The following is a 27,434-nucleotide window of genomic DNA, read 5'->3' on the forward strand; positions in this document are numbered from 1 at the left end:
GAATAGGAGAGGGACCTCAACAACACCTGAGCTACCTGTTGCTCATCTGCCACCCTGCATCTTGGATTTCAGACATCAGTGATATCACAGTGTGTAATGATAGACTTGCTTGTTGTGTCCTTTAGAGTCGATTGTAAGGCGCGAGGGTGTAATATAGGGCAAAGGTCTAATGAGCAAAGGCTGAGGAATGCAATGATGACACGTTTGCTAGCCTTAATTGTGCTGTGTCACAACACGCTAACCATCTTTGCTCTTTGACTGTATTCTTTAAATTATTGCTTCCTGGTATTTTCAGGAAAATTCTCGCACCACTTCTAACAACTCGACGTGGGTATGTTCTCATAGCGAGTGCTGCTACATTTCCCTCCAAAACTTAAAAACTTGGGGGGTTTCTGGGGATGGAAGAGGTTTGGATTCCATTGCTGCGTACTCATATAACTCACCCACACCCACTCATCCCACACACTCATCTTTGTGCCAGATACACTCACATGTATTTGGTTTAGAGGGCGTTGCAAGACGCACCGTGCCAATTCATACAACAGGTAGAACACAGTACTTGTTAAACCGGGGTGCTCACGTAGCCATGCTGGTGCATTTAGGTGCAAGAACAATGGTGTCAAAGCACACTATTAAAACTTCTGCATTACCATCATGTTGTGGTTGCAGAGTGAACAGGCATGTAAAGCTACCCCCCACTTTTGCTTTGGTTTTCTGCTCATCTGACCCCCGAAGGGTGCAAGAACGCGCCAGCAGAAACGGGGCAAACCTGGAGACAGGAGATGAACGAGCACGACCCTTTCACACGCAAGCGCCAGCCTCTGTGTATTTGCACATGCCTGCGCTGTGAAAAAGAGTGTGTGAGACCTGCACCGTGTTCTGCCACGCAGGCACACACGAGTCAACCAACCGCTGTGGATGGGTGGGATCGGAAAACTGCTTCTGTAGCCCGTAGCTAGCTGTTGCTAACCGCGTTAGCTGTGTGGGTAAGTACTCCTATTCTCCTTCATTATAACAGTCTCATCAATCAGATAAGTTATGTGGGAATTCAGTGTGCTAGGTATGAGTAGACAGTTAACACACGTGGAGCGTTACTTAACTCTTTCTGCTAAAGAATTTGAAGTTGTTGACTTCGCTTGCAGGCTTAGCTGGTTAGCTAGCGCTAGCAGGCTGTATCAGAGATCATGGTTAGCTCTGTGAGCAGGTAGGTCAGCTGTGATGCCAGCAGGTATTAAGATTATCCTGCTTTAAGTTTGGGTCCTTTACAGTGTTTACAGTCAGTTTACAGCCTGTACATAACTATTAAATGGGTATTGCCTGCGTTAGCCGCAATGCACGAATGCTAAATGTGATGTCGGGTAATCATTGCAACATTATCTCATTATCTGTAGTTGATGTGCCATTATCTTTCTTTTTGAGCTAACGTCAGTGAATATTACGATGGACCTGCCACCTCACGGCTACCGAGCAAGTAAGTGGAAATCCTGACCTCTCATTTAGAAATATAAATACCTAATGTCCACTCATGTTTTCACCTTCCTGTTTATTAACTTTAGATTTCTGAAATGGCTCAATGTGTCACAGGAAATTAAACAATAGCAGCAAACCCTGTTATTATTGGAGCGTGTGTGTGGCCCCTGTGTTTGCGGGAACATGGGCAGAAATATAAATTTCAGTCGTTTGAGCCTTTATTGGTGGTTGTTGAGGCCAACAGATCCCATCCTCTTCACAGCTAAACCAAGAGCTCGTGCAGCTCCCCCCACAGGAGATCCCATCCTCTTTGATGACACCAGCTCCAGTCCACCAGCAATGAACAGTCAAGGCTACTACACCCCCGGGTACAATATGGGGGGGCCCGCAAATGACATGCAAGGAGGTCCTGGAATGACCAACCTGTTTGCTGATCCAATGACCAACGCTGCAATGATGTACGGGTCCTCCCTGGCCAACCAAGGGAAGGATATGGTAAATAAAGAGGTATGGAAAAGGACGATGTCACCTGCATCAGCCCTACGAGTAGAAGCGTGTGCCAGATGTGTTCCGAACGATTTGTCACGTTTATAATCTCCTTTTTATTCTTATCTTGTTCCTCAAAGTCATTGTGCAGGGTCGTTGCTCCATCCTTCGTATCAGTTTGGTGCTCTCTGACTCCTCAGCTGCAGTCCTTTGGCATAGTTGCGTTGTTTTAGCTCATATTTATTCAAATGTGTCTTTATTTGTCGGGTTTATCCTGTAAATTGCATTTGTTTGCACAAGGCAGTAAACTGAATAGCGAAAACAAACTGGATTAGCAACTTGGTTCCTCCCGGTTCAAACTCAAATGTCAGACTAATACAGTCTCCTTAAAAAGGCGAGTGACTGATCCGTCTTTGTGCAGTGCGTTAACTTTTCCCCGCCGGCCGTGTTCATCTGTAAAGGTTATGTTTGCTCTTACTTTGCCTTTCAGATCAGCAGATTCATGTCCATGAACAAGCTGAAATACTTCTTTGCGGTCGACACCAGATACGTGATGAAGAAACTCCTGATCCTCCTGTTCCCGTACACACACCAGGTAATCAGAGTCGCCCGCCGCTCTTCTCTCTGCTGCAGGACGACGCGGAACGTTTTGTCACGCCGGGACTGTGATGATAAGCTTTTATGCAAACGCACGACCGGAGCTGTGAGGGTATCTGCACACCGTGATTGTGCGTTCAGTAAATTCAGTCCGATTCAGATTGTCGTCAAGTTGTGCTTTCGGACGTTCTGTACCCTGATAGCGTGAGCTACACGGTGCCGGTGGAACCCGACTGTCAGGATGAGCAGAGGTAAAGAGAGGTGAGGGAAAGACTGTGGATACTGCAAATCCAAATAATAGAGAAAACAAACATTAAAAAAGAGGTTGATGGAAGTATCGCTGTGGTGAAGTGGAACTATTTATTAAAGTTTCCATTAAAGTGTCACTGTGGAGCAGAAAAGGATTTATATTTGGGAAAAACTAATAAACAAGCGTGTAAACACAGTAACTTCCAGTAAACAAGCGTGTTTGTGGTATTGAAGCTCACTGGCGCCACCTGTCGGTGTCTGTTCCAGGACTGGGAGGTTCGTTACCATAGGGACACTCCGCTGACACCGAGGCAGGACGTGAATGCGCCTGATCTTTACATTCCCAGTAAGTTTTCCTGTAAATGGCAGCAGCCGGCCTGATTGATGAGACGCACGTTTGATTTGGTTTCTTCCAGCAATGGCTTTCATCACCTACATCCTGCTGGCTGGGATAGCGCTCGGCATACAGAAGAGGTCAGCGCTCCTTCCTCTCCTGTTATCTCCTGACTCGCTGTGTGTGACTCAGATTAAGAGCTGTGTGTGTGTGTCTGTGTGTGTGTGTAGGTTCAGTCCAGAGGTTCTGGGATTGTGTGCGAGCACCGCCCTCGTGTGGGTTGTCATCGAGGTCTTGGTGATGCTGTTGAGTTTGTACCTGCTGACGGTTCACAGCGACCTCTCCACCTTTGACCTCATTGCCTACAGCGGATACAAATATGTTGGGTAAATATCAGTTTTTATCCTCTTCAGGTCAGACTGATGCCTTGATTACACATCGAGTCCACATTGAAATATTCGCTGCCTCTCTTCCAGGATGATCTTCACCATGTTATGTGGCCTCCTGTTCGGCAGTGATGGTTATTTTGTGGGACTGGCCTGGTCCTCCTGTGCCCTAATGTTCTTCATTGTAAGTATTTAGAGCAGGGTTGCCCAGGGTTTATAGTCAGGCAGGGTCCTATCGTGCAGCCAGCCTCAAACTAACGTCCAAAGGCTCTTCAGTCATTGTGGAACAGCATTTTGGGGCTCAATAAGCTTCACGTGGGGAAAGGCTGACTCAAATAAGTGGAAGCAAAAAGAGCCCATTTCCCCCTGTTTGGGCTCTTTCCCCCTGCGAGCAGGTTCCAGAACAGGCCAGGAGTCGTAGCCTTCAGCTGAGCGTCAGGATCTGCTCCTCCACTCTAGATGAGTCCATGAGAACAGTCTTGCAGGTTGAGAGCAGAGTGAATCGCCTTCATCTTCCCAAACTGGGCAGCACATGAATGTATCAGTTCGTTTGAATAAACAAACTCCTGAGAGTGTTTATCAGCCGCTGACAGACATTAACCAGCAGTAACCCAGCTGGTTGCTCTGCTCTGTTACAAATGCCAGGTCTTGCAGCACCTGATGGTCATATAGTTGGCTGTATCCTGTATCTAACACCCCCCCCACGCATGGGGCGCCCCTGAGTCGGACTGTATAAACATACATGTTGTTAGTGATGGTGTGAAAATCCGATTTGTCTCAGTCCTGTTTGGTTTTTCAGGTCCGATCCCTGAAAATGAAGATCGTTCCCTCTCTCTCCTCGGACTCCATGGGAACTGGATCCAGTGCCAAACCCCACTTTCGCCTTTATATCACCATAGCAACTGCGGTCTTTCAGCCAATCATCATATACTGGTTAACCTCTCACTTGGTGAGGTGACCATGATGCGTTTCACACCCTGGATTCATTCTCTAAAGGAAAAAAAAGAAAATGTGTTTGAGTGTTTGTACGCCTGCGTTTATAAAGTCTTCACTAAAGTCAAACATCTGGACAGTGGTGAACTGCAGCATTGGCTGAATGTTGGCGACGCCGCGGTTGCTTCCAATTAACCTCAACGGGCGCCAAACAAGTTTCGCTCCCAGATTGTTGTCTTCTGCTGTGAGAACATGGATAAATTCTATTTTTGGTGCCCCAACTGACAGAAAAAGGGTCTTTAAAAGTGATATTTGTTTTTCAGATGCACTCTAGGTTTCATTGTTATGCAACGTATCTGGATAAATTAGACTTATCGGAAGAGTGTGTGATTTACACGTCGGCTTTCATATACCAGTGTTGATAATTGATCCTCCTCTGTATTTTATTTATCTACGTTTGACCCAGCTTTATTTTGTAGTAAAATATACTGAGTTGTGTGCATTCAAATTTAGACCTTATGGACTTTCTTTAAGTGGCAGCCTTTAACAGAACCGCAATTTTAAACGCAAAACTAGTTCATTTATAAAGTTTATAAAGCTGAATTAGCCTGAGCATTAATAGCTTCCTGACAGTCCGTCATATTTACAGCACATTTTCACAGATGTCAACAATAATAATCTCAATAAATTCCTGCCCGGTGCCAGTTTTCATATACTCCTTTATGCTTCTTATTCTCATTTGGCTCCGCGTTATGGAGCGTGCGCACTGCAAAGCGTCCATTCGGTTCCCATGGAAACCCCGCTGGGTAACAGGGCAGGCGGACAGAGGTGGTCGCCGTCGATCGCACCAATTTTAGCCCAAATTCCTCCCACAAACGTTTTAGGGCGTCCGAAAAGCGCCGCGTTGCATCATATTTGGACTTTTTTTGATTGGTGAGTATTAAAGAGATGAGATTTGATTGGAAGCACGAGCCAGGAGATACCTGCGCCAGTAAGCGCGGCTTTTTATGCCTAAATGAAACTTTATATTCTTCCGCCATTTGCCTGCAGCTTTGTTTTGAGCCATGTGGCTCAGGCATTAAATAAAAACTCTGAATGGAAATAAGAATAGCTTGCCTTAATTTGCATATGTTTAAGAAGCGATAATAATGCCGCGTGGATCTGTCAATCGGCCCTATTTTCTGTGGGTTACGACAGAAGGTGTTTGGGTCTATGCTGTGGACGCTGCACTTGCAGGTGACGCTCCTCAGAGAGGAACGGATAGCTAACTTTTTAACTCAACGTTTCCAACACCGACACTTTTAACATGTAGTTTCTCCGCACCTGTTCTCGTTTTCAGTAGTTTAATTCCTTGTAGAATCAATCCTGCTCCGCGGTCACAGTTGATTTTGAAGTAGAAATCGCAGGCTTCTCTTCCTGCCCGTCACTGACAGTATTGACAGGTGCCTCAAGGTTGAAGCCTCCCCTGAGAGATGCTCTTGCGCATCTTTCATCCTTTAAGACCTCTTGTTTTACTGGCCATTCACCTCTGACCTTTGGGATCAACACGTTATCCCTGTCAGGCCAACTGTTCTGGCACCAATGACCTCGTTCCAGTGCATTTTCATCTGGACCAGGTTTGCTTCTAGAACTGCGTCATGTCGCTGTAATGTGATGTGATGAATACATTTGCATTGATTGATAAGAGGTAGAACCTCATTTAATGGGTGTGTGTCCAATTATGTAATCAGCATGAGAATGTTTCCATTATATTTATATAGGCACTTTTTCATGTGACACCTCTGGGTATATGATATATGTTGGGTCTTCATCGATGGGGGTTAGGTAGTAAATTAGATTCAGGGTTCTATAAAAGTGGTGAAAAGTGACTCCCCAGTAATTTCTTTGGATCGATTTCTGTCTTATGCTTCAGCAGTGGTGCAGCTGGACGATCCTCCTGGAAGAAAGATGGAGGATCTCTTTCACATGCTGCCCCCCTCATCACCAACAGGATCGCTGCCGCTCTCCTCCCGCCAGCAGACCTGTTCTAATGGCTGTCGCCCACACCCTCTCTCACCCACCTCTTTCCCTCCGTCTCCTGCTTCACTTTCTCCGGCTAAGGCAGAGTGCGTCCAGTCTTCCTCTCCTCTTTTACACTCTGCAGCATCTCAGTGCCGCGAAGAACAGAAGTTTCAGGACCTGGCGAACAAACCAGACGAGGACGACCTGACCTGCCTCAGCTGGCTGCATCAGAGGAACAACCTGCTGCCGCTGCAGCCCCTCTCCAAAATGACCTCTCTTCCTCAGCTAGAGTCCCCGCCACCTGTCCAAACAGCTGCCTCCTGCAAGCCACCGTACTCCTTCAGCAGTCTGATATTCATGGCTATCGAAGATTCACCTGAGAAGAGACTTCCAGTCAAAGGCATCTATGAGTGGATTGTGAAGAATTTCCCCTACTACAGGACGGCCACCGGTGGGTGGAGGAACTCTGTTCGACACAATCTGTCACTGAGTAAGAGCTTCTGTCGCATCCAGAGGGTCAAGAACCAGGTGAGGTCAAATCTTCCACATTTAACTGACACATTTAATTGGAACAGTTCAATGACCGGGTTTATTTGCATTTGTTTCAGTCGGCGGGGAGCAGTTCGCTGTGGTGTGTTTGTCCGGAGTATCGGTCGGCGCTCCTCGAGGTGCTGAGGAAGACCCACAGTTTTCACTGTAAAAACAGTGGTTTGATACAAAAACCTGCACTGTGAGTAAACGTTACACTGGTTGGCCTGTTTTTACACCGCTTGCCCGGAAGGGGGCGCTGTTTATAGCAAACTCTATATTGTATTTACTCTTTATGCCCTAATCAAGACAAGACAATATTTTTTTTTATCCCTGCTTCTTTGTTAGACGTGGTTTTAAAAAGGAACATATCCTTTGAAAATAAATTTTATGTTTTTGAAGGTGTGTCTGAGGTAATTACTAGGTTGTGTTTTTAACTGTTTCTGCATGCTGTGTGCAGGTTAGAAGAAGTGGATTTCGCAGCTCCTGCAGTGTGTGATTCTTTTGAAATTACAGGTTGGTTCCACATCACACAAGCATCATTTACATTGTGAAACGCTTGTAATATACAATTCGTTAAACCTACAGGCCGCGGTAACAGCCCTGTTTGACATATTTATTAGTTGCAGTGTTTAGCCTGCTCCATAGCGTATTCAGTGTTCAGCATTGTTCTTGTGTTTGTGCTCTTTTGTCATGGCAACAACCTCCTTTTATTGTGGCAGTCCAGGAAACAGCGCGGTCTACTTTACATACCCTCGTCCTGTCTCCTGTGTACTGCATGGACACGCATGCCAACTGGAGAGTCTGAAAAGAAAACAAACACAAGATTCCTCATGGTTTGATAGTAATGATTGTCTTTCTCGTGCAGATCCTTTCTCGCAGAACCTCCTCCTTTCTGCAAATTCACCACAATCCTTGACCAGTGACAACTCAACCTTCTCTGACATTCCACCCTGCGCTTTGACTCCGGATCACGAAGAGCTGGTAACCATAGAGGCGGTGGAGTACCAGCAGGAGGAGGTCAGCGGAGGAATGGAGAACGACCCCCTGTCAGACAGCGGGTACATCGAACTGCATTACTATGAGACTCAGCAGTATCTGGTTCTGCCAGGCGACACCCAGTTGGACCTGGAGACGGTGGAAATCCTTCAGCTTGATGCTGAAGCCCAAGAGGCTGCTGGGTCTCTGCTGGACTTAGCAGGTGGGGGGTATTAATGTTTGTTTAATTCAAGAATCACAGCTGGTGATCCTTTTAATTTGTTTCTAAGAGAGTAATTGCATTTTTAATGCCTTGTATCATGATTATGACATAAGTCAAAGGCATCAGTTTAGCTTTGCCCATTCCTGAAAATGCAGGATGTCAGTTGAGGTCATTTCCAATCCCAACAGCGGTTAGATAACCAAAGAGGATGGAATAAAACCTCTTCAAGTATTTTTAAGATCAGTTGCCTTCGGGTACTTAAAGTACTCTGAGTACTTAAAACTGCGACAACCCAGATGACACAGAGTGATGCTTTTTGGGTTTTACTTGATACTCGCCATTTGTGTGCTGATTTCTAGTTAGATAAACTTGTATTTAGTCAGCTGCTTCTTAACAATAACTGGGGTCTATTCACATTTTCAGGGAATTTCACTGCTGAATTTATGACCTTATATGAACATCCTGGACAGAGACTTCAGTGTAAACTTGATACTCTGGATATTTTGAGTATTGACACAACATACCATATGGTCTTCAATAAAGTTTATTTATATATTTACAACTCGATTAGTAACATAAGAAATTCAGCCTCAGGGATGCATAATTCACCATAGAAAGTGCATGTAATAATGAAAATATTGCATAAATGTACAGTCATTTAATAGTTCTTTTTTTCTGTTTCTAAACATTCTAAAAGTGGTCACATGTAGTACTAATTAGTCTGTATATTAAACATATGCTACAGTTTTGACTGTAGATTGCACTCAGTATCGACAGCACATATGCATTGATCCTATGTCCTTTAGAGGTTTTGAACCTATTTTTCTTGTTCAGATAAATGTTCAATTTATTTTGTGTAAAATACCCAGGTATTGAATCGTAAAATGCCTCAAGTTGACTCTTGAAAACCTTGTTACCATTTGATCATGTTAAAGTAAGTAATGTCAACATAAAATTGTGTTCTTTTTTGACGATATACTGCCGTTTCACCCATTCTCCTCCATTATGTCCGTCTGTAAATTTAATGTTTGAAATGCATATAGTTTTGTAATCTAAAAAATAAAAACTGACACACTGTTAAAATTCTCACTTTTTTCCACATGCGATGGTGTCGTCATTTGTGCACTGCTAATATATGTGAAAAGCTATATTGTTATCAAGCGACGACGTCTTTTAAAGACATTGTTCACACAACAGACCTTATGTACAAAGTATTCATACTGTAGCTAACTAGTTCCGTCGTCGTAACATCACAAGAAAGACTACATTTCCTACAATTTAGAGGTGTGGCGACACGAGAGGCACATTGGATAATGTAGTCCTAAAGGGCGTCATAGTTCAACAGGAACTAGCACTAAAACTACGTTTCCCATGAGAGATTGCGGCTCCAAAAGACGGAAGAGAGTGTAATCCGTGGTGGAAAAAAGTTCTCATATAGTTGTTTTCATGCCAATATAAAAAACCTCCTGTTCCTGTTGTTGCTCGGCTAGTATAAATTTGTGTTGAGGATACTTGAAGACATCAAAGGTAATGAAAATACTGGGACCAATGAAATACTGACCACGGGTGGTATACGTATTATTTTACACGGATTTAACTTGAATACAGGGCATTGCTGCAACGTTTGCGTGAACATATCCAGTCATAACAGCTAGCAGATTTAGGTTTGCAATGTTTTCCTTTTAAACATTTATTACCCACGGGAATGGTGTTAGCTTCTACTTTCACCCTCTTGGATAGGGGGTTGATTAACATAAGAGGAGTGTTGGGCTCTGCTGGGGCCAACGCCAGCATCCACACCAACCAAAGCGGCAGTTGGTTTCATGACCGGGCGACGACTGTGCCGCTTTTTTAGGTGTGAAGCGATATTTCCTCACAAGCTGACAGCAAGCTGTACAATTGTAGAATATTATTTGCACTTATTGTTTGCTTTAGTGCCTCAACTGGCTTGTAGCACATTCACTGCCCAGAAATGTCAGGTATGCTGGTGCAGGGTGCCTCGCCTCGAACTTTACCTAGTTTGTGTGTAGTGCAAGTTTTTAGCAAAACGACAGAACTTTGGGCAGTGTTGGTGCAGGCAAAGGGGTTATGAAAGCAATTCCACAATCACGAGTTGGAGGGGGGATTATCATAACAATAACGACCATTGAAGCAGCTGAAATGAGCTGTTTGTTGCAAAGCATGGTGAATTCACTCGCCAGAGGCCAAGCAGCCTGACAGTCTGTTCAGCATTTACATATACTGTGGTCTGATTCAAGGTTCTGCACATTTGTTATTTTTCAGTGAGCACAGACAAGCTTTGTATGCCTATAATGAAGGAGAGATGATTCTTTAAGGGATTTGTCCCTTTTCGTAATGGTTCATTGTGCAAATATTTTAATGACCAGGCTATATTTAAAGGTTCATGGTAAGCAGAACAGAAAATAGTCATAAAAGAAAATATTGGAATGCCTTTTGCCCAAGCCAACAAAAAGGTTGATGTAATTATATTAACTACACAATAACACTCACCCCTCTTCTTAGAGGATTCCAGTAAATGGCACTGATTTTATATTGTGTTGTGATTTTCACAGGGACCATTAATGATGGGAAGTGAACCAGGCCCAGTTCAGATTGTCACAGTGTGTAAGGAGAACCACTCTTTCGCTTTGGACACCGAGGCGTTGGCTAAGGTTCTCCTGGCTCCTCAGGTCCGAGACAAAAATGTGGTGGTGCTGTCTGTGGCCGGAGCCTTCAGGAAGGGCAAGAGCTTCCTGCTTGATTTCATGCTGCGTTACATGTACAGGAAGGTAAATCACACCTTGGACTCAAACTGTGCTTAAAACGTGCGTTCTAGGTAGCAAAAAGCCTGACCCAGTTCTCCAACTTTAGTGATCCTCCCTGCATTAACATGTGAACAGACAAGTTAACACAAGAGCTGTAAAGTGTAATCTGCCCTACAGCAGTAGGGGACAGCACTTCAGCCCTTCCTATCAACAAAGTTTTAGGTTGAGTACGCATAAAAATATCCACAATATGCATGGTGTCCTTAAAAATATATATTTTCCTTTAAGTGTACAAGTATGAGTTTCTGAGGGCTTTGTCTTCATTGTGTCATTTAGTCAATAGAAATTCTTGAACTAACATTAGTTCAGTAGTCAGACGCATGGCGTCTTCTTCTGATCTGATACGTTTTAATATAATACAGTCCTAACCCTAGCCATGCTATCAAAAGAGCTAATTGTGTTTCTAAAGGGCGATGAAGATTGGCTCGGCGAGGACGATGAGCCACTGACAGGATTTTCCTGGAGAGGTGGTTCTGAACCTGAGACGACAGGCATCCAGCTGTGGAGTGAAGTTTTCCCTATTACAAAGAATGATGGAGAAGAGGTAATTTTAAAAAAGGAATCATGGCGTGCCTGTACTTAAAATACAGTAGGTGATAATAAATGTAGATCACTGGGCACACATGGTCCATTTGATTGGTTCAGCAGGTCCCTGATGAATGTCCTGTACGTCCCCCTCTCCCCCTGTAGGTGGCGGTAGTGTTAATGGACACCCAGGGTGCCTTTGACAACCAGTCCACTGTGAAGGATTGTGCTACTATCTTTGCTCTCAGCACCATGACCAGCTCAGTACAAGTAAATATTTCCACCTTATTATTACTATCAACTCTTGCTGCTTATATTAGAGGGTTTTTTTGTTTTTTTAGATTTACAATCTGTCACAGAACATACAAGAGGACGACCTGCAGCAGCTACAGGTGAGTGTACTGTGATTAAAATGCTGTTTCATCACTGTTGCTGTGGAGATGTTTCCTTCTCAGTATTCATTATCAAGCATCACTGCTGCCTCCCCCTCACAGCTGTTCACAGAATACGGCCGTCTCGCCATGGATGAGATCTTTCTGAAGCCCTTTCAGGTGAGAGAAAACCTTGACACATTCTTGCTGATGTCAGATGAGGTTTCTCAGATGGAGGTGTTGAGTAAAGATTTTCTTTTTCTCAGTCGTTAATGTTCTTAATCAGAGATTGGAGCTTTCCTTACGAATATCTGTATGGCTTCAATGGAGGCAACGATTTCCTGGACAAACGATTACAGGTACCAGTTCATCAGCGAGCCTACCAAAACTGGTGGTGTAGGAGTTTGGCCACAATGTTTGATTTGTCTTTAAAGGTTAAAGAAAACCAGCATGAGGAGCTGCAGACAGTGAGGGAGCACATCCACTCGTGCTTCACCAAAATTTCCTGCTTCCTGTTACCTCACCCTGGGTTAAAGGTTGCCACCAACCCATCTTTTGAGGGACAACTTAAAGGTATTTTTTATTTTTTTTAACCAAAATATGTAATGTTCTGAGCTGCGTTCTGATGTATGTGTGTCATGTCAGACGTGGCCCCAGAGTTCAGAGACCAGCTGCAGGTTCTGATTCCTAAACTGCTGCATCCGGATCATCTGGCTGAAAAGGAAATAAATGGAAACAAAGTCACTTGTCGCGGCCTGCTGGAGTTTTTCAAGGTAACATTTTTAGTTGTTGATTTTTTCCCCTGATATACTCACACCATTGTTTTTAAATGATTAACGTATGAATTATTGCCTTATCAGGCTTACATCAAGATCTACCAGGGGGAAGACCTGCCACAGCCAAAGACCATGCTCATGGTATTTACAAAATTAGCCATAATTAACTCAAGCTTTGACAAGTTTCTTTTATAAATAAATAACAACACCTGCCCATTTCATCTCGCCAGGCAACGGCAGAGGCCAACAACCTGGCAGCCGTGGCAACAGCAAAAGATCAGTATTACAAGAACATGGAGAAAGTAAGTCGCAGAAAATGGTAAAGAGGCTTTCTAGACATGAATGTTTTGTATTAATTATTTTTCTCAGGTGTGTGGTGGAGACTTGCCCTACGTGTCTCCTGAATCTCTGGAGGAAAAGCATCATTTCAACTTCAAAGAGGCCCTTCACGCCTTCTCCTCCACCAAGAAGATGGGTGGACAGGAGTTTTGTGACCGATACCAAGCACAGCTGGAGAAGGAGCTGGAGGAAATGTGGCAGTCTTTCTGCAAGCACAATGAGGTTAAAAGACTCCAGAATTCCATCTGGTTTTGATGTTTTGGAAATTGTCTCAATCTGTTTTTTTCCTCTCTCCATAGTCTAAAAATCTCTTCAGCGCCTTCCGGACACCTGCGGTGCTCTTCGTCCTCGTGTGCTTCCTCTACGTGCTGTCTGGCGTGCTGCTCTTCATCGGCCTCACCACCTTTGCCTTGGTGTGTGATTGCACTATGGGTGTGGTCATGATGTCCATGCTGACGTGGGCCTTCATTCGCTACTCTGGCCGATACCGCAGCGTTGGAGGCGCCATCGACCAAGCAGCAGGTGTCGTTCTGGAGCAGGTGAGTCTAATGACGGTTGGATGACAGTCAGCCACTGTTATCTCCTCTCTCTTATTTATATTTCATCCCTTCTGACAGCCAAGATAAGTTAAATTAACCTTCAGTTGTTGCACAAGGCACATTTTATATAGACAAATATAGCAGCTTTTAGGATGCTTACGTACTGTGATTTATATTACTGTGATTTATAATTATGTATTTTTGTTTATGGCCTCGTTGCTCTGCATTTACTGCACAGTTGCTGCTGGAGGCCGTCATTTATTTTAAAAGTAGAATAAATAAGTGTTTTTGCTCCCACAGGAAGATTTATGTTTTCTGCTGTGTTGGCAGATTATGTAGAATGTTCCATGTTCCACACTGGCTGACATGTTTGGCCCATTACTAATGTGTAATTAACTAGTGGAGTTATAAGCACCTATAAATAGTAATTATTTTACATTTAGAGGAAATATCACCTCTTTTAGTACCTAGTACCTTCGAAACTGTCCCTTGTAACACTTGTCAGCATTAGTTTCAGCTATAGATGACAAGTTTGAGCAATCAGTGGTTGAAGAGTCGTCAGTGTTCCTCATTTCTGTTCTCTACTCTTCTCTACTGATGGCTGGTCAGAGTTCACATTGCGCAGCTTAACTGTTGTTTTTTAAATACGTTTGACTGTCAAACTTGACTTTTTCTCATGTGCCCATTGTGGTTTTGAAGTGTTAGTGCTTTCCCAGAAATACGCAGGAGCCCACAAGTGTATAACGAAGTCCGAAAGTGTTGCGTAAGACTTGCATCCAGTAAACCACCCTCCCTGTGTGCTTTCAGGCCACCGTGATGGTCAACAAATCCAGAGGGGCGAGCGCCATCCAAGAGAAGAAATCTAGCTAGAGAATCCCCGAATCCTCGGTGTAATATTGGTGCAATGCAACCAGCACATGACACAAGCACACACATCGAGCACTAAAGCCTTATCATTCCACCCACTTGAACAAACAAATGGCTACTGGTACACAAGGCAAAAACATGTTGATCAGAAACACCAGCATCTGTAGAACACGCCACAGTTTGTTAAAGTTCCAGGTTGTATATAAGCTTGATTTGATTTAAAGAGGAAGGAAATCAAAGTATCCCAACCTAGCGGTTTATCTTATATAGACACTGCTATCGAGTTTACAACTGGTCTAAAAAGACACGTCTCTGTTTACCTTTAACCTTCTGCAACGCACATTTTCTTTTCAAAGCTTCACTTTCAGCAGGGTCAGTCAGGGTGCTTCTCGAAACATCTGCGCCGGATCCTTAAAACATAACCTTTAAACCAGCTAGCTTTAATGCTTATACATTTACATTTATTGGCTAAAAACGTTATTTTGTGGCCTTAAGAACATTCCATTTCATTGTAATATTTAGCTTTAGCAAAAGAGGACACTACACATTTTAGCTAAAGTGTTTTGGGAGATGTTTGTTGTTGGAATTCAGTTGAATCTTATTTCTCTCTTTTTTTTTTAGCTCATTTTTTGATGGAAAGTGTTACAATTTGTAGGTTGTGACGGTTAAACTGAACATTTTGGTTCGACAGATAAGCTCATTTTATGTAGCATATTCCACCTCCAAAGATATCATAACAATATTCAGTATATTTAAACTTGTCAGCCAAAGAGAATAGCATTATTCTGAATGTTTTAGAGAAAGAATAAGAAAGATAAATAATCTTTAGTCAGAGTTTATGGAAAAAACAGCTGAGTGGCTTTTTCAATGTTTTATTACAGGAAGGAGAAATGATACATGTGGCCTGGCTCATCCTCGTTTAATTTATATCCACAATTCCACCGTCTTTTCAGCAACGTAAAGGTCTTCAGAATCACTGTGATTATTCCATGGTATCATAGGTCTGACTCACGGTCAGACCACAGGACCAACAAAGAAGTCTGGGAATAAGGGGGCTCTTAATCTGAAACCACATTTATCTTGTTGCACAAGTCATTCCCATTCCAGAGGACACTTCCATATTTTGACAAGCATGTGGTTTTACACTTTATCTCCTCTTAGGTGTTGTTTTCCTGTTCCGCCTCACACAACTCATTCAATAAACACGCTGATGCAAAGTGTAGTAAAGCCTAATGTACCGGTAATCATCTCCTGCAGGGCTATGGGCACCTTTCTTTTGGAAAGAATAAAGTTTGACCTTCTTAAATGTGTCTCCGCAGTCTGTTCTATAAACCGTGGTTTTCAGTTGGAGTTTTATCTTAAAAAAATGGACTCGGAGGATTTCAGCTGCCACACCAGTAAAAGGGTCACTGTGAGGGTTTTGGCCAAGGAAACCCTTCATCCATAGAGCAAATCTTCATTAATGTGGTTATGAAAAGGCCACCGTAGCTTCTCCAAGAGTCTGACAGTTTGCAGATATTCTACAATCTGTATTTCTGCAGCATGGTGGTGCCAAACACCACACAGCTGGAAAATGTCTACGGTTTCTATTCAATGGATGTCAGTAGGTTGAAGGCTTTATAGACACATTAAAAAAACAAAATCAAAATAAGCCAGCCGAGACAATCTGACTCTAATGTAATGTAAACGGTTAAGCAATCACTAGATTTTTTTTCCCTTCACATATTGGTGTTATAGGGCGTAATGAACTTACGTTACATCTCGACCCACATCATATTAAATTTAAAAAAAAACAACAATGACATCACTTGAGCTGGCCTGTGCTGTAATGATATGGCTGTACATTATAATTCTCTTTGGGGGGGGGGAGTAAGGAGCGTTCGTGTCCGCGTCCCCGCTCACACTGACCGGCTGTGTGTGGCGTCTCTCTCCCCTCGCAGAGGTGGACAAAAATCCGCTCCGGCGATATTTCGTGTCCCTTGTTTCCTTATATGGCGATCGGCGCCCTGGCCCCGCCCCTCCGGCTGCTGTGAGCGAGGCGCGTGCACCGAGCGTCGCTGCTCGCCGTTCGCTTCCATATTTGGAAGTGAGTCCAACAAAAACCCAACGGAGGAGGCGAGGGGAGGAGGCGAGGGAGAGAGGGAGGGAGGAGAGGGGACGACACAGCATTTCCTCCATCCTACAAGTCGCTCTGTCTGCTCTATGGCGTCCTAACCGGCCTATTAATGATTCACCGCGCCATTAGGGTCATAATTGATAGAACGTACTCGCGACGGTGCGAATGTGCGCGCAGCGATACAGAAACTGGCTGTAATGGATCAAAATCTAACGGCGCATTAGTTTAATTATTCATCAGGTTCCCGTTAATCGCGTGTCAGGTTTCGCACAATCACCAAGAAAGGGTTCCTTCCGCTATAAAACACGCGTTCCCATCATGCTCTCTGCTTCCTCATTCACGTCCACTCCTACGGTCCTAAAATGTAAACTAGCATTGAAAATTCACTATTAGGAAAAAAAAAATTTTTATTCAAAGTAGTGGCACCACGTGATCATTGAATAAACAAATCCCGACACATCAATTAACATTTCTTATTCGTCTCCAACACGCCGGAAATAATCGATTTGATCGATAAAAAAATCGAATTCGATGCCCTTTTAAGGAAAGCGGCAGGATATATAGGTCAATTGTAAACACAATACGTATAACCGGACAGTCGGTCGTGCACGCGGCGGGAACGCGCTTCGAGGCGCGTCCCCTTTATTATCCAGTGTGTGAGCGAGAGCGACAATTCATCATCACAGTCCATTCAATTTCTACTCAGACGCTGACCTATCCACAGCTACAGCAATGGTAAGTCTAACGTTACACCAGTCTCTGCCCTGCTGACTTTCACTGGCGCACACTCTTCATTTCTTAAGCGTGCTCGGTGAGGTTATTGGACAATTTATGTAGAATCTGTCGGTAATTCTGTCGGTTTTAGCACCCGAGCTCAAAAGCCGGTCTTGTGCCGCAGGATCCGCCGCTAGCGTCATTGCGTTAGAATCCTCGGCAGCGATGCTTTAGACGTCCAATAAATGCGCCTTTGTAGGGGTTTTAAAAGGAATGAAAACATTTCCCTAACAACCCGTACAGGACATAACGGCGTTGGGCCATAACACCGGACGCCATTTCATTTATCTGCCCGTGTTTGCGCCACAAAAGCAGAAAGTCCTGTCTGTATTAATTCAGCGGCGTTTGAGCGTCTTGTCGGCCGCATCGTTGGCACCGTTATTTCCTCCCAAGCTGGCCGATGATTGAACAGAATAACAGCTCGGCTCTGGATGATGGCAGGTGCAGCAGCGCCCCGGGGCTAACTAGCTAACTGTATTGTTAGCCCAGCTAGCTACATTAGCAGTGGCATAAAATGAAGCCCATTATGGCCGGTGCTAGCTGTGATTTACTCGCTCTTTGTCTCTCAGCGGCTTCATTGCCTCACGTATATGCGCCGCTGTGTGTCCCCCATTGCTCCCAATCAGTTCACTTTACACTCGCATCAGCTCAGAGGGATAATTACGGGTTTATTGTCGAGTTACGCTCGCTCACAAAATGAATGAATCGACAAACCGAGGGGCTGTCGGGGTGCAGCCTTCCCTTATATAGCAAGCTAGCGCTCACATGTGCGCGTGCTGCATTCATGGCCCCACCCTGAATTTGGTGCAAGGACCATTAGTTGTGTCGTATTATGGCGGAAACCGCAGTTTGGGTGACTTTACTAACAAACCAGCTCCGATTTCGCCTTTTGGGGGTTAAAACATAGAACATTGGACCGAATTCTCGCCATTATGTGACGGCCGTTTGCTGTTGTCTGCCTAGCTGGAGCTAACGGGCCCCGAATCCTCGTCACTGCTGCGCATCTTTTTTTCTTTTCTTTTTTTTTTCCTCTTTTTTTTTTTTTGGTTGCGCATGTGAAATTAAAGACGTTTGAAGACTCGCTTTCTAATGTCACCTGGAAATAAACCATCGACAACATCAAATACATGCATCCCTAGTGGCGTAGTACGCATTTATTATACGTAAATACAGCAGGTTTATCCGAATTGCTTATCTTTTCATTCTGAAAGCGCACGATAATAACGTCGTTCTTGTTTGTCGTGCCGTTTTAACAGCTGTGGCTATATAATCAACTGACAGTTTCAGCCATAAAAGATGCAGCAATATCATTTTAACAGGCTGCAGCCCCCCACCCCCCAATAAAATAAAATAAAATAAAATTGGAAAGGCCAGTACAATGCAGAATGGAAACTTTTTTGCAGCGTGTGTGAAAAACACATCACACAATCTTTGGGTCCATAAAATGATTGTGATAACACAAACAAAAGGTGTTAAGATCTGTAAAGTAGCTCTTTCTGTACAGCTATATTAAGGAACCGGGCATGGATGTTTCCTCATATCTTCCTCAGGCCCTGAGCAAACACTCCTCCATACTGCTTTGTTTATTGCCGTCTGGGTTCTTTTCCTTCTTTCCTGCCTCATGATTTCCTTTTCATTATTGTCTTTTCTCCCCCCCTTTGACGCCCCGCGGGACAGTAGTTTTCCTCCACCTTTTACCGAGCGAGCGTTCCCCGTTGATGGAGGCCTTAAACTGAGTCAGAAGACTTGATTGAATGGAGCTGCTGTGACTGAGCGACGTGACTTCAATTCTATAGTCTGACAGAAGCTCCATTGTCTGCCGCTGAACCCTGAACTGAAACCTTATTTTCCTGACTGTAACCTCACCCACATGCCGGTCTCTATGGCTGTCACTTGTGCTCGCAGAGAGAAACTTATGCAATATTTTTATGCCCGTTGCTCACGGCCACACCTGTTTGCTCAACTTTCATGTGTGAGGTGAACTTTGGACACAATTTGTGGCTGCCACAAATTTCTTTTTCACTTCATGTCCTGGATCCAGGAGAAATGAAATCCAACGGGTGATAGCTGGAGCTGTGTTGGCAGTGATTTATTGTACATTGTGTTAAAGAAATCAACACTATTAGCGACCTGGTCACAGCCAAACCTTTTCATTTGAACTGGGGCTCATTAGTACGTGTGGTTTTGCGGTAGTCATGTGTTCTCCTCTCAGACTCCTTTTCTCCTTCGCAGCGTCTGTGTTTGCGCCTGTTTGCTCTCATGACCTTTTCAAGATGGTTGCAAAACCCTTTCAGGCAGCTGTGACCGCAGTAAAGCCTAAACTAACAGGTTTCATTGAGCCATAATCGATTTGTGACCTCCCAAATGTCAAGAGGCTCGGTGCCTTTTCAATGTTTTCTGATTCCTCCAGTGTTGATGGAGCTTTCTGAAACAATTTTAAGTAAATCAAGAAACATCAGGCCGTGCAGGGCCTGTAGATCCAAACCCAGGACACCGTCTACTTTGGCCGCTACAGCGCTCAACACCACAACGTACCACGTGTGCGGTGTGACGTCAACCGCTGCCGACTTATAACAAGCAGACAGGAACGGAAAGAGATGCTGTATCACATGTCGGCCTTCAGGACATGGCCCTGTTGCAATGTACATCCACATCTGGCCATCTATGCGTGTGATCATGTGTTCTGGAGCCGTGCACGGATTATTCAGAAAGGAAAGTGAACGGAATGTTATAGCAGCATGACCATCACAGCAACCCTCTCTCTAATCAGCTATTAAAATATGAATCGTTTGGTACATAAGTTAGCGTGTGGAGCTAAAAAGTGGTTTAAATATAGAGGGTTGAAATGAGAAGAACAGGCAAATGTCAGAGCAACCACAAGGGAAACCAACGTACTCCGAGCTCCTTCCGGTACGATGGAGGTTACATCAAGTTGAAGCTTCTTCCTCAAATGAAACCAGTTTTGGGCGTGCACTTTTCAAGCAAACTTTCTTTTCAGATGTAACTAATAGTTCTGTTTTTTGCAATACTGACGGCTGCTCTCAGCTGCCAACCTTTGCTTTAACTTCTTCACCTTTTCTAAACAGATGATCAGAAAGATTCCTGCTGAGAATCACAAGTGTAAACTCACTTTTCTCCCCTCAGACCTCCGGCGTGAAAGTCACAGACGAAGTTATCGCAGTCTTCAATGACATGAAGGTGCGTAAGGCCTTTGCCAACGAGGAAGAGAAGAGGAAGAGGAAGAAGGCCATTCTGTTCTGTCTCAGCAAGGACCTCAAGAACATTGTCCTGGATGAAGGTAAAGAGATCCTGCTGGGTGAAGTGGGAACCACCGTTCAGGACCCCTACCAGCACTTTGTGAAGATGCTGCCACCAGAGGACTGCCGCTACGCCCTGTATGACGCCACCTATGAGACCAAGGAGACAAAGAAGGAGGATCTGGTCTTCATCTTCTGGTAGGAGCAAGGTTTTTCACTCTTCAGGTGACCCATGACGCCATCGGAGATCTTGTGTGCTTAATCGAAGCTTTTTTGATTTGCAGGGCTCCTGACAACGCCCCCCTGAAGAGCAAGATGATCTATGCCAGCTCAAAAGATGCCATCAAAAGGAAATTTGAAGGTGAATAAGCAGACAGCATATGGGAGACACAAACCTAGCTCAAATCTATAGGTTTGGCACCCTGTACTGACAGACTTATCTTTGTCTTAGCGTCATAATGACTGAGGGTTATTCTTTTACTAGTGGTAGCCAAGGTCCTATTGATAAGTCAGAGCAACGCCTACTTATATATTGATATATTGATAAAGATGTAGGCAGTACCACGTGCACTGTTCATTACACAAACTGCACATCATGATTACATCATAATTGTATGGATACTTGTATGGTCAGTCTGAATGGGTTTTTATTGTCCTGCTAGGTGTTAATATCAAGCCAGAGCATATTTCACAGAGGTCATGGGAGAGTTTCTCACTCTGTCTTTTTGTGGTCTTTAAAACTCCATTATAGCAGCTTTAGCACTTGCGACACCTAGTGGTCAGGTTTGGTAACGCACTGCGGATGGCAGAGACTGGTGTTTAAAGAGAAAGCCTGATCAGACTGCAATAACGTCTCCATCAGTAAATATTATACCTCCGCCGACCGCGTCCCAATTCCCTCCTTCCTCCTCCACGCTGTCCCAAAGCTCTTAGGCCTGCTCTTCATCTCTGAGGAGCCGCAGCACATCAGTCGCCCGCGCTGACACACTTCACCACGCTCCCTCGTTATATAGTTACTGTATCATCTCTTGATACCTTCCTCTCATATCTAATGCAACTTTCATTTGTTTTATTTAGGTATTAAGCACGAGTGGCAGGTGAACGGTTTGGAAGACCTCAAAGACCGGCACACCCTAGCAGAAAAGCTCGGTGGCTCATCGGTGGTCAGCCTGGAAGGATCTCCTATATAAATATGCCCCCCTCCCCCTCAGCCGGCTTCAGTCGAGGCCTTTCAGACACATCTGTTGAGTTTAGCTGTTCATTCCTGTGCGGTTTTTGGAGAAGGGCAAAATACAGAATCAGCACCAATCATGGGACTGTGTGGGTGGGATGACGTGGGCGGGTTCAGGGTAAAATCGACTGACAAAAAAGTAAATTCCACAAAGGCAGGCTGTCATTTTAGTCCACACAACTTGGAGATTCGCAAAACGCGCACTAAACGAAAAATTAAGATACGATTAAAGATGGAGGGATAAACAGAGGTGACACACTGGTTATTTTTCATGTGTATGGAGGGATTTAGTTCCATGTTCCCACTCAATGATTCCTGGGGGAGAAAGGGAAAGTTTTCCAAATATTGGTTCCTTACACATAATTGTTCCAACTACCTTTTTTTTTTTTTTAAAAAAAAAATGATTATTTTATCTTGCCAAACTTCTAGTTAAGTTTTTTTAAGTGTGTGTAGGTAAGGGTAGGTGTAATGTGATCTAATTCACTCTGGATTGCACAAGATGTAACAAAACATTCTCTGGGGAACACAGTTAAATATATATATCTATATATATATTTTGTTTTGTTATTCCACTGTCGTTTTTTTTTTCCCCCCATTTTTAAACATGCAAATTCCAAAACTTGAGCGATTCCTTTTTATTTCCAGTCCAGGGTCAGCATACCGCAGCATTTGATGTAGTGAGAAGACAACATTCCTTGTACCTGTTAAAACCAGGATGCTTGATTAAAAACAAACTCTGGTGTTATGGTTTGATGGGGAGCGATGTTTATATGAAGGACCAGCGTTCAGATTTGAGACAGAATATTGAATGGTGGATGTTTTGTATCGTCTCCTTATCTCTAATAAAAAGCACTAAACTACTGACTCGTTATGCTTTTTGTCGACTTCTGTTTGGAAATGCGTCTCTTTCGGAAACAGAAACAGAATTGAAAATAATCTGCAGATGAAGATTATGTAGGGTTTTTGTTATTTTGCGGGGGGGGGTGGGGGTGTTTGTTTTAAATATCTGGGGTGGTGCAGTACCAGTCGCCACCACACGGGAGCGCCACAACCCTCCTTAAATGAAGCTCAGCGTTGACCCCTGCAATAACGAAGGTTTATTAAAATATATCAACCCTTTTCACCAAAATATAATCACCACTTTTAATATTCAACTCACAACGAGTTTAACATATCAACAACAGTGTCCTTAACACCCTAAACACCTTTGTACCGATGAAAACACCGCTCAGAAAATCATAAAACAGCGCAAATGACCTCAGAAAAGTGTCCAAAGTGGGGGTTTTTCACTCGTACAAAAAGGTTTGTGTTCGTACAGTGGCAACGTGGAGCTTATTATTAATGTGGCTGAACGCGGTCAAAGATTCCGTGGTGATGATCTCATAGGAATATGTGTTTAATGGCACCAGAAGCAGAAAAAGAACTGTGAGTTCGGTCTCATTCCTGGCTGCAGTCCACTCTGTTGCCGTGCACCCAGTAACAGATCTGGGCGAACTTCAGAGGAGTGATGCGCACGGCCACGTTATAGTCGCGGTTCTCCCCGTCTATCTCCAGCCACTGGTGTCCAGAGAAAATCCCGATGACTTTCCTTTCCCAGCGCTCTAAACTGTTGTCCCACACTCTCCCGTACACCCCAGAGCCGCTGGCGCCGGGTCGGGCGTCGCAGTGCTGGTATATCAGGTCACTGGACTCTTCTTCCACGGGACAGAACCTGTACACCAGCTCGCCGGATCTGTCGCTGTCGAAACCTGAGAAATGGATGCGCTTCCCTGCCAGGTCGTCAGAGGAGGGGGCCACCGAGAGGCGCATGAAGGGACGCCGGTGGGGCCAGCGGAGCTCCAGCAGAGCGTAATCAAAGTCCATGGCGAGCTCCAGAGGGCCCTGGATCCATCCCTTCGGCACGCGCGTACGTTTGACCCTCGCCCAGCGCACCAGAGGCTTCTTGGCGGGCGCGCGACCGGCTCTGGTGCCGTTCACGGATGGGGGCGTCAGGAAGCCCACCCTCAGCTTCCGTGCCCCCTTGACGTAATCCTTCCCGTCGTGCACGCAGTGAGCGGCGGTGAGGACGTGGTGCTTGGACACGAGGACGCCGGTGCAGCCGGTGGAGATCTTCACGGCCGTGGAGAAGGGGTAATCCAGCAGGAAGTCGTCGCCTTGAATGTTGAAGCGTCCGTCGGCTCCGTAGATCTGCCTCCTCACGCGTCTGGTCCCCGGCCTCCTCTTGGCCAGAGGGCGGGCCAGGCGAGCCGCGTCTGCCTCGTCCTCGGCCTCCACGTCCACGGTGGTGAGCGTGCGGGAGCCGTCGGCGTACAGAGTCTCGAAGGCCAGCCTGTCGGCCAGCTGCTCCCGCTGCGTCTCCAGCTCTCTCCAGCGGAAGCAGCTGGCGTTACAGTGGGAGGTGAGGTCCAGCTCGGCCCGGGCGCTGAACCTGGAGCGGGCCAGAGGCGTCGGCGCGTGAGGGAGCAGCGCCGGGACGTGGAGGGGTTGGCGCTGGGGAGGCTGCAGGAGAGACAACGCCAGAGGGAGGAGGACCAGGAGCAGGTGAGTCAGGAGGGAGGTCTCCCAGGGGGTCGTCATGGTGATTGCAAAACACTGCAGATAAAGGCGAGAGAGAGCGGAGTTCGAACCATGACTCAAACGCACAGTAATCACAGAAATGTGGAGGCCGGGCTGCACAATCTGAGTGCGACGCAGCAACAACGGACCTCTTGTTCCCGCAGGCGAGATTAACCAGGGAAATCCGATTTCGGAACGTCGGAGAGAAACACGTTTTTTTATGAAATTCCCCCGGGACTAAAAGGTTGGACTGAGGAGGACGGCGAGAGGCTGCTGCTGCTGCGCCGGCCTGTAAAAGAGCCCCCGCAGGGATCCACCCTGAAAGAAAGCTCTACAGCAAAAACCACGGAGACGGGATCCATCAAACATTGACTCTGACACTCGATCCCCTCGGAGGAGCCGCCGGCCCCCAGAGAACAGGTGTGTTAAGTGAAAAGCAACAAGTCGAGGCAGAGACAGAGACCTAGATCCTGACACAAGACAGGCTGGGGTGTGTCCACACGTCTCCTGTCCCACTCGAGGCTACGGGGGAAGCAGAGGACACAGATGTTCCTCCAGACCAGGACAGCAGCTGCAGGAACACGGGGACAAGAGTATTGATCATATCCATGCGGAAAGTCATTAAATCGGAATTTCAAAGGGCGGGAAGGACGTAACCTGTCCCCTGAGACTGGGGTATTACTGAAGAGCAAGCTGGGGGGGCAGAACTGGGATTTGGGCAACCGCACTAACACAAAACACCCTTTTCTGGGGCAGAAGGTTGACTCTCTAGAGGTGATCCACTTCCTCAATTGAACTCAGACTTGTCAGTTTGTTTTTGTTTTTTTTTTAAAAAAACAGGCATGAAAACACGATGTCAAAGAGATTCTTGTTGCATCTGAAGCCTAAAAATGTTGCAATTCTCTGAATGTCTTGATGGACTTTCCTCACATCAACTCTCCACGGAGGTCCAACATAATCTGAAACCATTAAATCTGATCTGGTACCTTCTGGTCGGAGGTGAGTGGTCGGTGTTCACATCCCAGTCGCCTCTTCTGTCCCATAAACCGCGTCCTTCGGGATTATTGCCCAGATTGTCCGCCTCATCGCCGCTACCCTGCAGGTACTTGGTCCTGGTCCTACCTGTCCCCCACAGGGAAACTTCTTTCTACACTTCTGCCGTCAAACCAGACAAAAGGTTAATTTCTCAGTACCGTTCGTACCAGAGCACCGTCAGAATTTCGTCGAAATCCTCCTCAAACTCTGTCTGAGAGCCACAAATAAACGGCTGGTGTGGAGAGGAGCGTCTGCTCCCCGCGCAGCGACCCGCCTCCCGGTCCTAACGCCCCGGTCGCCCGGGCTGTCCGCCAGGGGGCCGGGTTAGCATCGCTAGCTGCTCGGTAGAACACACCGTAAAAAGCTCATTACTGCCCAATAAAAGGCCATTATTTATCATTTACACCCACCTAAAATACCATAGTTATGTGGGGATAATAATCCTGGGATGCCTTTGAAAATAAGAGTATTAATATGTTTTAAAATTAAGCAAAGTCGCGATAGCTACATATCAACTCAACTTTATTTATAAAGCTCTCACAAACACACATTTGGACAAAGCGCGCATTTTAGCTACCTGCTATTAGATAATATATGATTTATTCTTTTATTTATTGCCTTTATTTATTGCCTTCATGTCAGCATTTCAACATTTGCATCGGAATGCATGTGAAATCTAAATGAATAAAAACAGCAACTGCACCAATAAAAACAGCGTAAACATCAGTGGGCTGCATTCATCCCAATGATTTAGTTCATCTCTTACTTTCCTTCCATGATGCTTTATAAGGTCCCAATCATGCAAAGGTTTTGCAGTACAGAAAATAATAATCATCTATGACAAAATTATTTAGAATTCCCTTACCATTTTCCCCATTTGATAAATGATTAAACTCCAGGGGGATATCTTGCGTGACCCCAGCAGGTCAACGTCACTCCCACCTCCATGAGGTGACAACATGTGGAATTTGAGAAGTTGCGCCTCGGAAGCTGCTTGGGGTGTTGGAACAGAGCGCTCAGTCACAGCGACAGCTCTTTCAGGAATGCTGAGGAATCTCCCAACAAGGACACAACTCGGGCTGTCGGTACAATGCCGTTGCTGTTGTCCCCGGAGAAAACGCCGTGCCTGAGAAGTCACGGCCTGAACCTTGCTCCTGTAATAAAACCTTCAGAAGGGAATCTTTCTGCACCGGGACTGTGTTGTGGTGGCAGATCAAGTGGAATTTACGTTAGTTCTAAAGTATACAGAGAGTTACTGCAGCGTGTGACCACATATGTGTGCGCTTGTTTGTTAAACTTGGAATTTGGAATTCTCTTTCCCTTTTGCAGCTTTTTCTCCTAAAATGTTCCAAAAATGTAAATTACATCAGTTGGGAATGTTGTTGTCATCTATGATGTAATGGTGCATCGAATATAACTCGCGTCCAATTTGCACAAGATGAAATAAACAGTTGTCCATTTTATACTAATGATAGATCGCCTGCGTCTTTAAAGCTAAATGCTAACATCTGCACAATATCTGGTGTGTGTTGGATCTGCAGAAGAACAGATGACACCATAGAAAAACAATGATAACTGTGGTGACATGTGCATTAGTATCAGAAATATCACCCATCGACGATTACACAATCTAAGAAGCTTTATCCCCTGGAGACTAATGAACATTTAGTCTTGACGGGAATCCAAAAGCTGTCCAGCGAGACTCAGAACAGAGCTCGTAACGGATGCCGTCATCTCCCGCCCTGTGTTGCAAACACATCCAAAACCCACTTTGGGATGAGCTCGGTTCAGCGTTCAGAGTCCTTCCCACTCCTGCAGATGCTGACTTATTAGCTTGTGACATTAAAAACAATGTCTCAGACAAAACTGTCACAAAATTAGCTACGAAACCGCCGGCGTGAGCTTGTGTTGCTATGGTAATCTGCAGCGCAAGATAAAACTCAAGCTGTGCGGCTGGTTCCTCCTGAAGGTCAGCGACCCCTAAACTCCCCCATCCACAACACTGGGAGTCGCTCTCTGTGAAGCGTACTCACACTCC

At 45.1% G+C, this 27,434-nt stretch overlaps 5 protein-coding genes across 10 annotated transcripts; 4 read left to right on the forward strand and 1 right to left on the reverse strand.

The window, feature by feature from the left end:
- The first annotated feature begins 729 nt into the window (after positions 1-729).
- yif1a (Yip1 interacting factor homolog A (S. cerevisiae)) lies at positions 730-5,156 on the forward strand. Of its 2 annotated transcripts, none has more exons than XM_011610468.2 (9): positions 730-986; positions 1,392-1,471; positions 1,733-1,977; positions 2,447-2,551; positions 3,070-3,148; positions 3,219-3,276; positions 3,367-3,522; positions 3,613-3,706; positions 4,322-5,156. In XM_011610468.2, exons 2-9 carry the CDS (start codon positions 1,441-1,443, stop codon positions 4,478-4,480), a joined length of 927 nt encoding a protein of 308 aa, XP_011608770.1. In that variant the 5' UTR covers positions 730-986; positions 1,392-1,440; the 3' UTR covers positions 4,481-5,156. The 2 variants fall into 2 exon arrangements, with proteins under 2 accessions (XP_011608770.1, XP_003970221.1); XM_003970172.3 differs by having other exon boundaries at positions 732-986; positions 1,420-1,471.
- A 98-nt stretch (positions 5,157-5,254) lies between these two features.
- Positions 5,255-9,274, forward strand: LOC115252336 (forkhead box protein N3). 2 transcript variants are annotated; one of them, XM_029847227.1, is made up of 6 exons: positions 5,255-5,388; positions 6,368-6,984; positions 7,065-7,186; positions 7,445-7,500; positions 7,853-8,185; positions 8,609-9,274. In XM_029847227.1, the coding sequence occupies exons 2-6, from the start codon at positions 6,403-6,405 to the stop codon at positions 8,797-8,799; spliced, it is 1,284 nt and encodes a 427-aa protein (XP_029703087.1). In that variant the 5' UTR covers positions 5,255-5,388; positions 6,368-6,402; the 3' UTR covers positions 8,800-9,274. The 2 variants fall into 2 exon arrangements, with proteins under 2 accessions (XP_029703087.1, XP_029703088.1); XM_029847228.1 differs by having other exon boundaries at positions 7,853-9,274.
- Positions 9,275-9,555: 281 nt separating this feature from the next.
- atl3 (atlastin 3) lies at positions 9,556-15,733 on the forward strand. Of its 2 annotated transcripts, XM_003970200.3 has the most exons (15): positions 9,556-9,712; positions 10,759-10,974; positions 11,420-11,554; positions 11,701-11,805; positions 11,877-11,927; positions 12,030-12,086; positions 12,173-12,265; positions 12,341-12,479; positions 12,552-12,679; positions 12,767-12,823; positions 12,913-12,984; positions 13,052-13,243; positions 13,321-13,560; positions 14,368-14,448; positions 15,309-15,733. In XM_003970200.3, exons 2-14 carry the CDS (start codon positions 10,768-10,770, stop codon positions 14,428-14,430), a joined length of 1,539 nt encoding a protein of 512 aa, XP_003970249.3. In that variant the 5' UTR covers positions 9,556-9,712; positions 10,759-10,767; the 3' UTR covers positions 14,431-14,448; positions 15,309-15,733. The 2 variants fall into 2 exon arrangements, with proteins under 2 accessions (XP_003970249.3, XP_011608774.2); XM_011610472.2 differs by having other exon boundaries at positions 14,368-15,733.
- Positions 15,734-17,119: 1,386 nt separating this feature from the next.
- Positions 17,120-22,668, forward strand: cfl1 (cofilin 1). The gene is made up of 4 exons (XM_003970173.3): positions 17,120-17,278; positions 20,462-20,772; positions 20,859-20,935; positions 21,652-22,668. Exons 1-4 carry the CDS (start codon positions 17,276-17,278, stop codon positions 21,762-21,764), a joined length of 504 nt encoding a protein of 167 aa, XP_003970222.1. The 5' UTR covers positions 17,120-17,275; the 3' UTR covers positions 21,765-22,668.
- A 211-nt stretch (positions 22,669-22,879) lies between these two features.
- prss23 (serine protease 23) lies at positions 22,880-25,703 on the reverse strand. Of its 3 annotated transcripts, XM_011610474.2 has the most exons (3): positions 25,564-25,702; positions 25,348-25,483; positions 22,880-24,397 (listed from the first exon to the last, which is right to left on the reverse strand). In XM_011610474.2, the coding sequence occupies exons 2-3, from the start codon at positions 25,402-25,404 to the stop codon at positions 23,243-23,245; spliced, it is 1,212 nt and encodes a 403-aa protein (XP_011608776.2). In that variant the 5' UTR covers positions 25,405-25,483; positions 25,564-25,702; the 3' UTR covers positions 22,880-23,242. The 3 variants fall into 3 exon arrangements, with proteins under 3 accessions (XP_011608776.2, XP_003970223.2, XP_029702743.1); XM_003970174.3 differs by having other exon boundaries at positions 25,348-25,703; XM_029846883.1 differs by lacking the exons at positions 25,348-25,483; positions 25,564-25,702 and adding an exon at positions 24,511-25,310.
- Between the last annotated feature and the right edge of the window lie 1,731 nt (positions 25,704-27,434).

This window comes from Takifugu rubripes, chromosome 14, assembly GCF_901000725.2.
Source record: "Takifugu rubripes chromosome 14, fTakRub1.2, whole genome shotgun sequence".
NCBI classification, from domain to species: Eukaryota; Metazoa; Chordata; class Actinopteri; order Tetraodontiformes; family Tetraodontidae; genus Takifugu; species Takifugu rubripes.

Coding starts and splice junctions, on each gene's coding strand:
- yif1a (XM_011610468.2), top strand. CDS start 1,441: ATGGACCTGCCACCTCACGGCTACCGAGCAA. Junction 3,523..3,612: donor AGCGGATACAAATATGTTGG/GTAAATATCAGT, acceptor CCTCTCTTCCAG/GATGATCTTCACCATGTTAT. Junction 3,707..4,321: donor GTGCCCTAATGTTCTTCATT/GTAAGTATTTAG, acceptor TTGGTTTTTCAG/GTCCGATCCCTGAAAATGAA.
- LOC115252336 (XM_029847227.1), top strand. CDS start 6,403: ATGGAGGATCTCTTTCACATGCTGCCCCCCTCATCACCAACAGGATCG. Junction 7,501..7,852: donor TGATTCTTTTGAAATTACAG/GTTGGTTCCACA, acceptor TTTCTCGTGCAG/ATCCTTTCTCGCAGAACCTC. Junction 8,186..8,608: donor GTCTCTGCTGGACTTAGCAG/GTGGGGGGTATT, acceptor TCACATTTTCAG/GGAATTTCACTGCTGAATTT.
- atl3 (XM_011610472.2), top strand. CDS start 10,768: ATGATGGGAAGTGAACCAGGCCCAGTTCAGATTGTCACAGTGTGTAAG. Junction 12,680..12,766: donor GCCTGCTGGAGTTTTTCAAG/GTAACATTTTTA, acceptor TTGCCTTATCAG/GCTTACATCAAGATCTACCA. Junction 12,824..12,912: donor AGCCAAAGACCATGCTCATG/GTATTTACAAAA, acceptor TCATCTCGCCAG/GCAACGGCAGAGGCCAACAA.
- cfl1 (XM_003970173.3), top strand. Junction 20,773..20,858: donor GATCTGGTCTTCATCTTCTG/GTAGGAGCAAGG, acceptor TTTGATTTGCAG/GGCTCCTGACAACGCCCCCC. Junction 20,936..21,651: donor CATCAAAAGGAAATTTGAAG/GTGAATAAGCAG, acceptor TGTTTTATTTAG/GTATTAAGCACGAGTGGCAG.
- prss23 (XM_003970174.3), bottom strand. CDS start 25,404: ATGGGACAGAAGAGGCGACTGGGATGTGAACACCGACCACTCACCTCC. Junction 24,398..25,347: donor CACTCACCTCCGACCAGAAG/GTACCAGATCAG, acceptor CTTTATCTGCAG/TGTTTTGCAATCACCATGAC.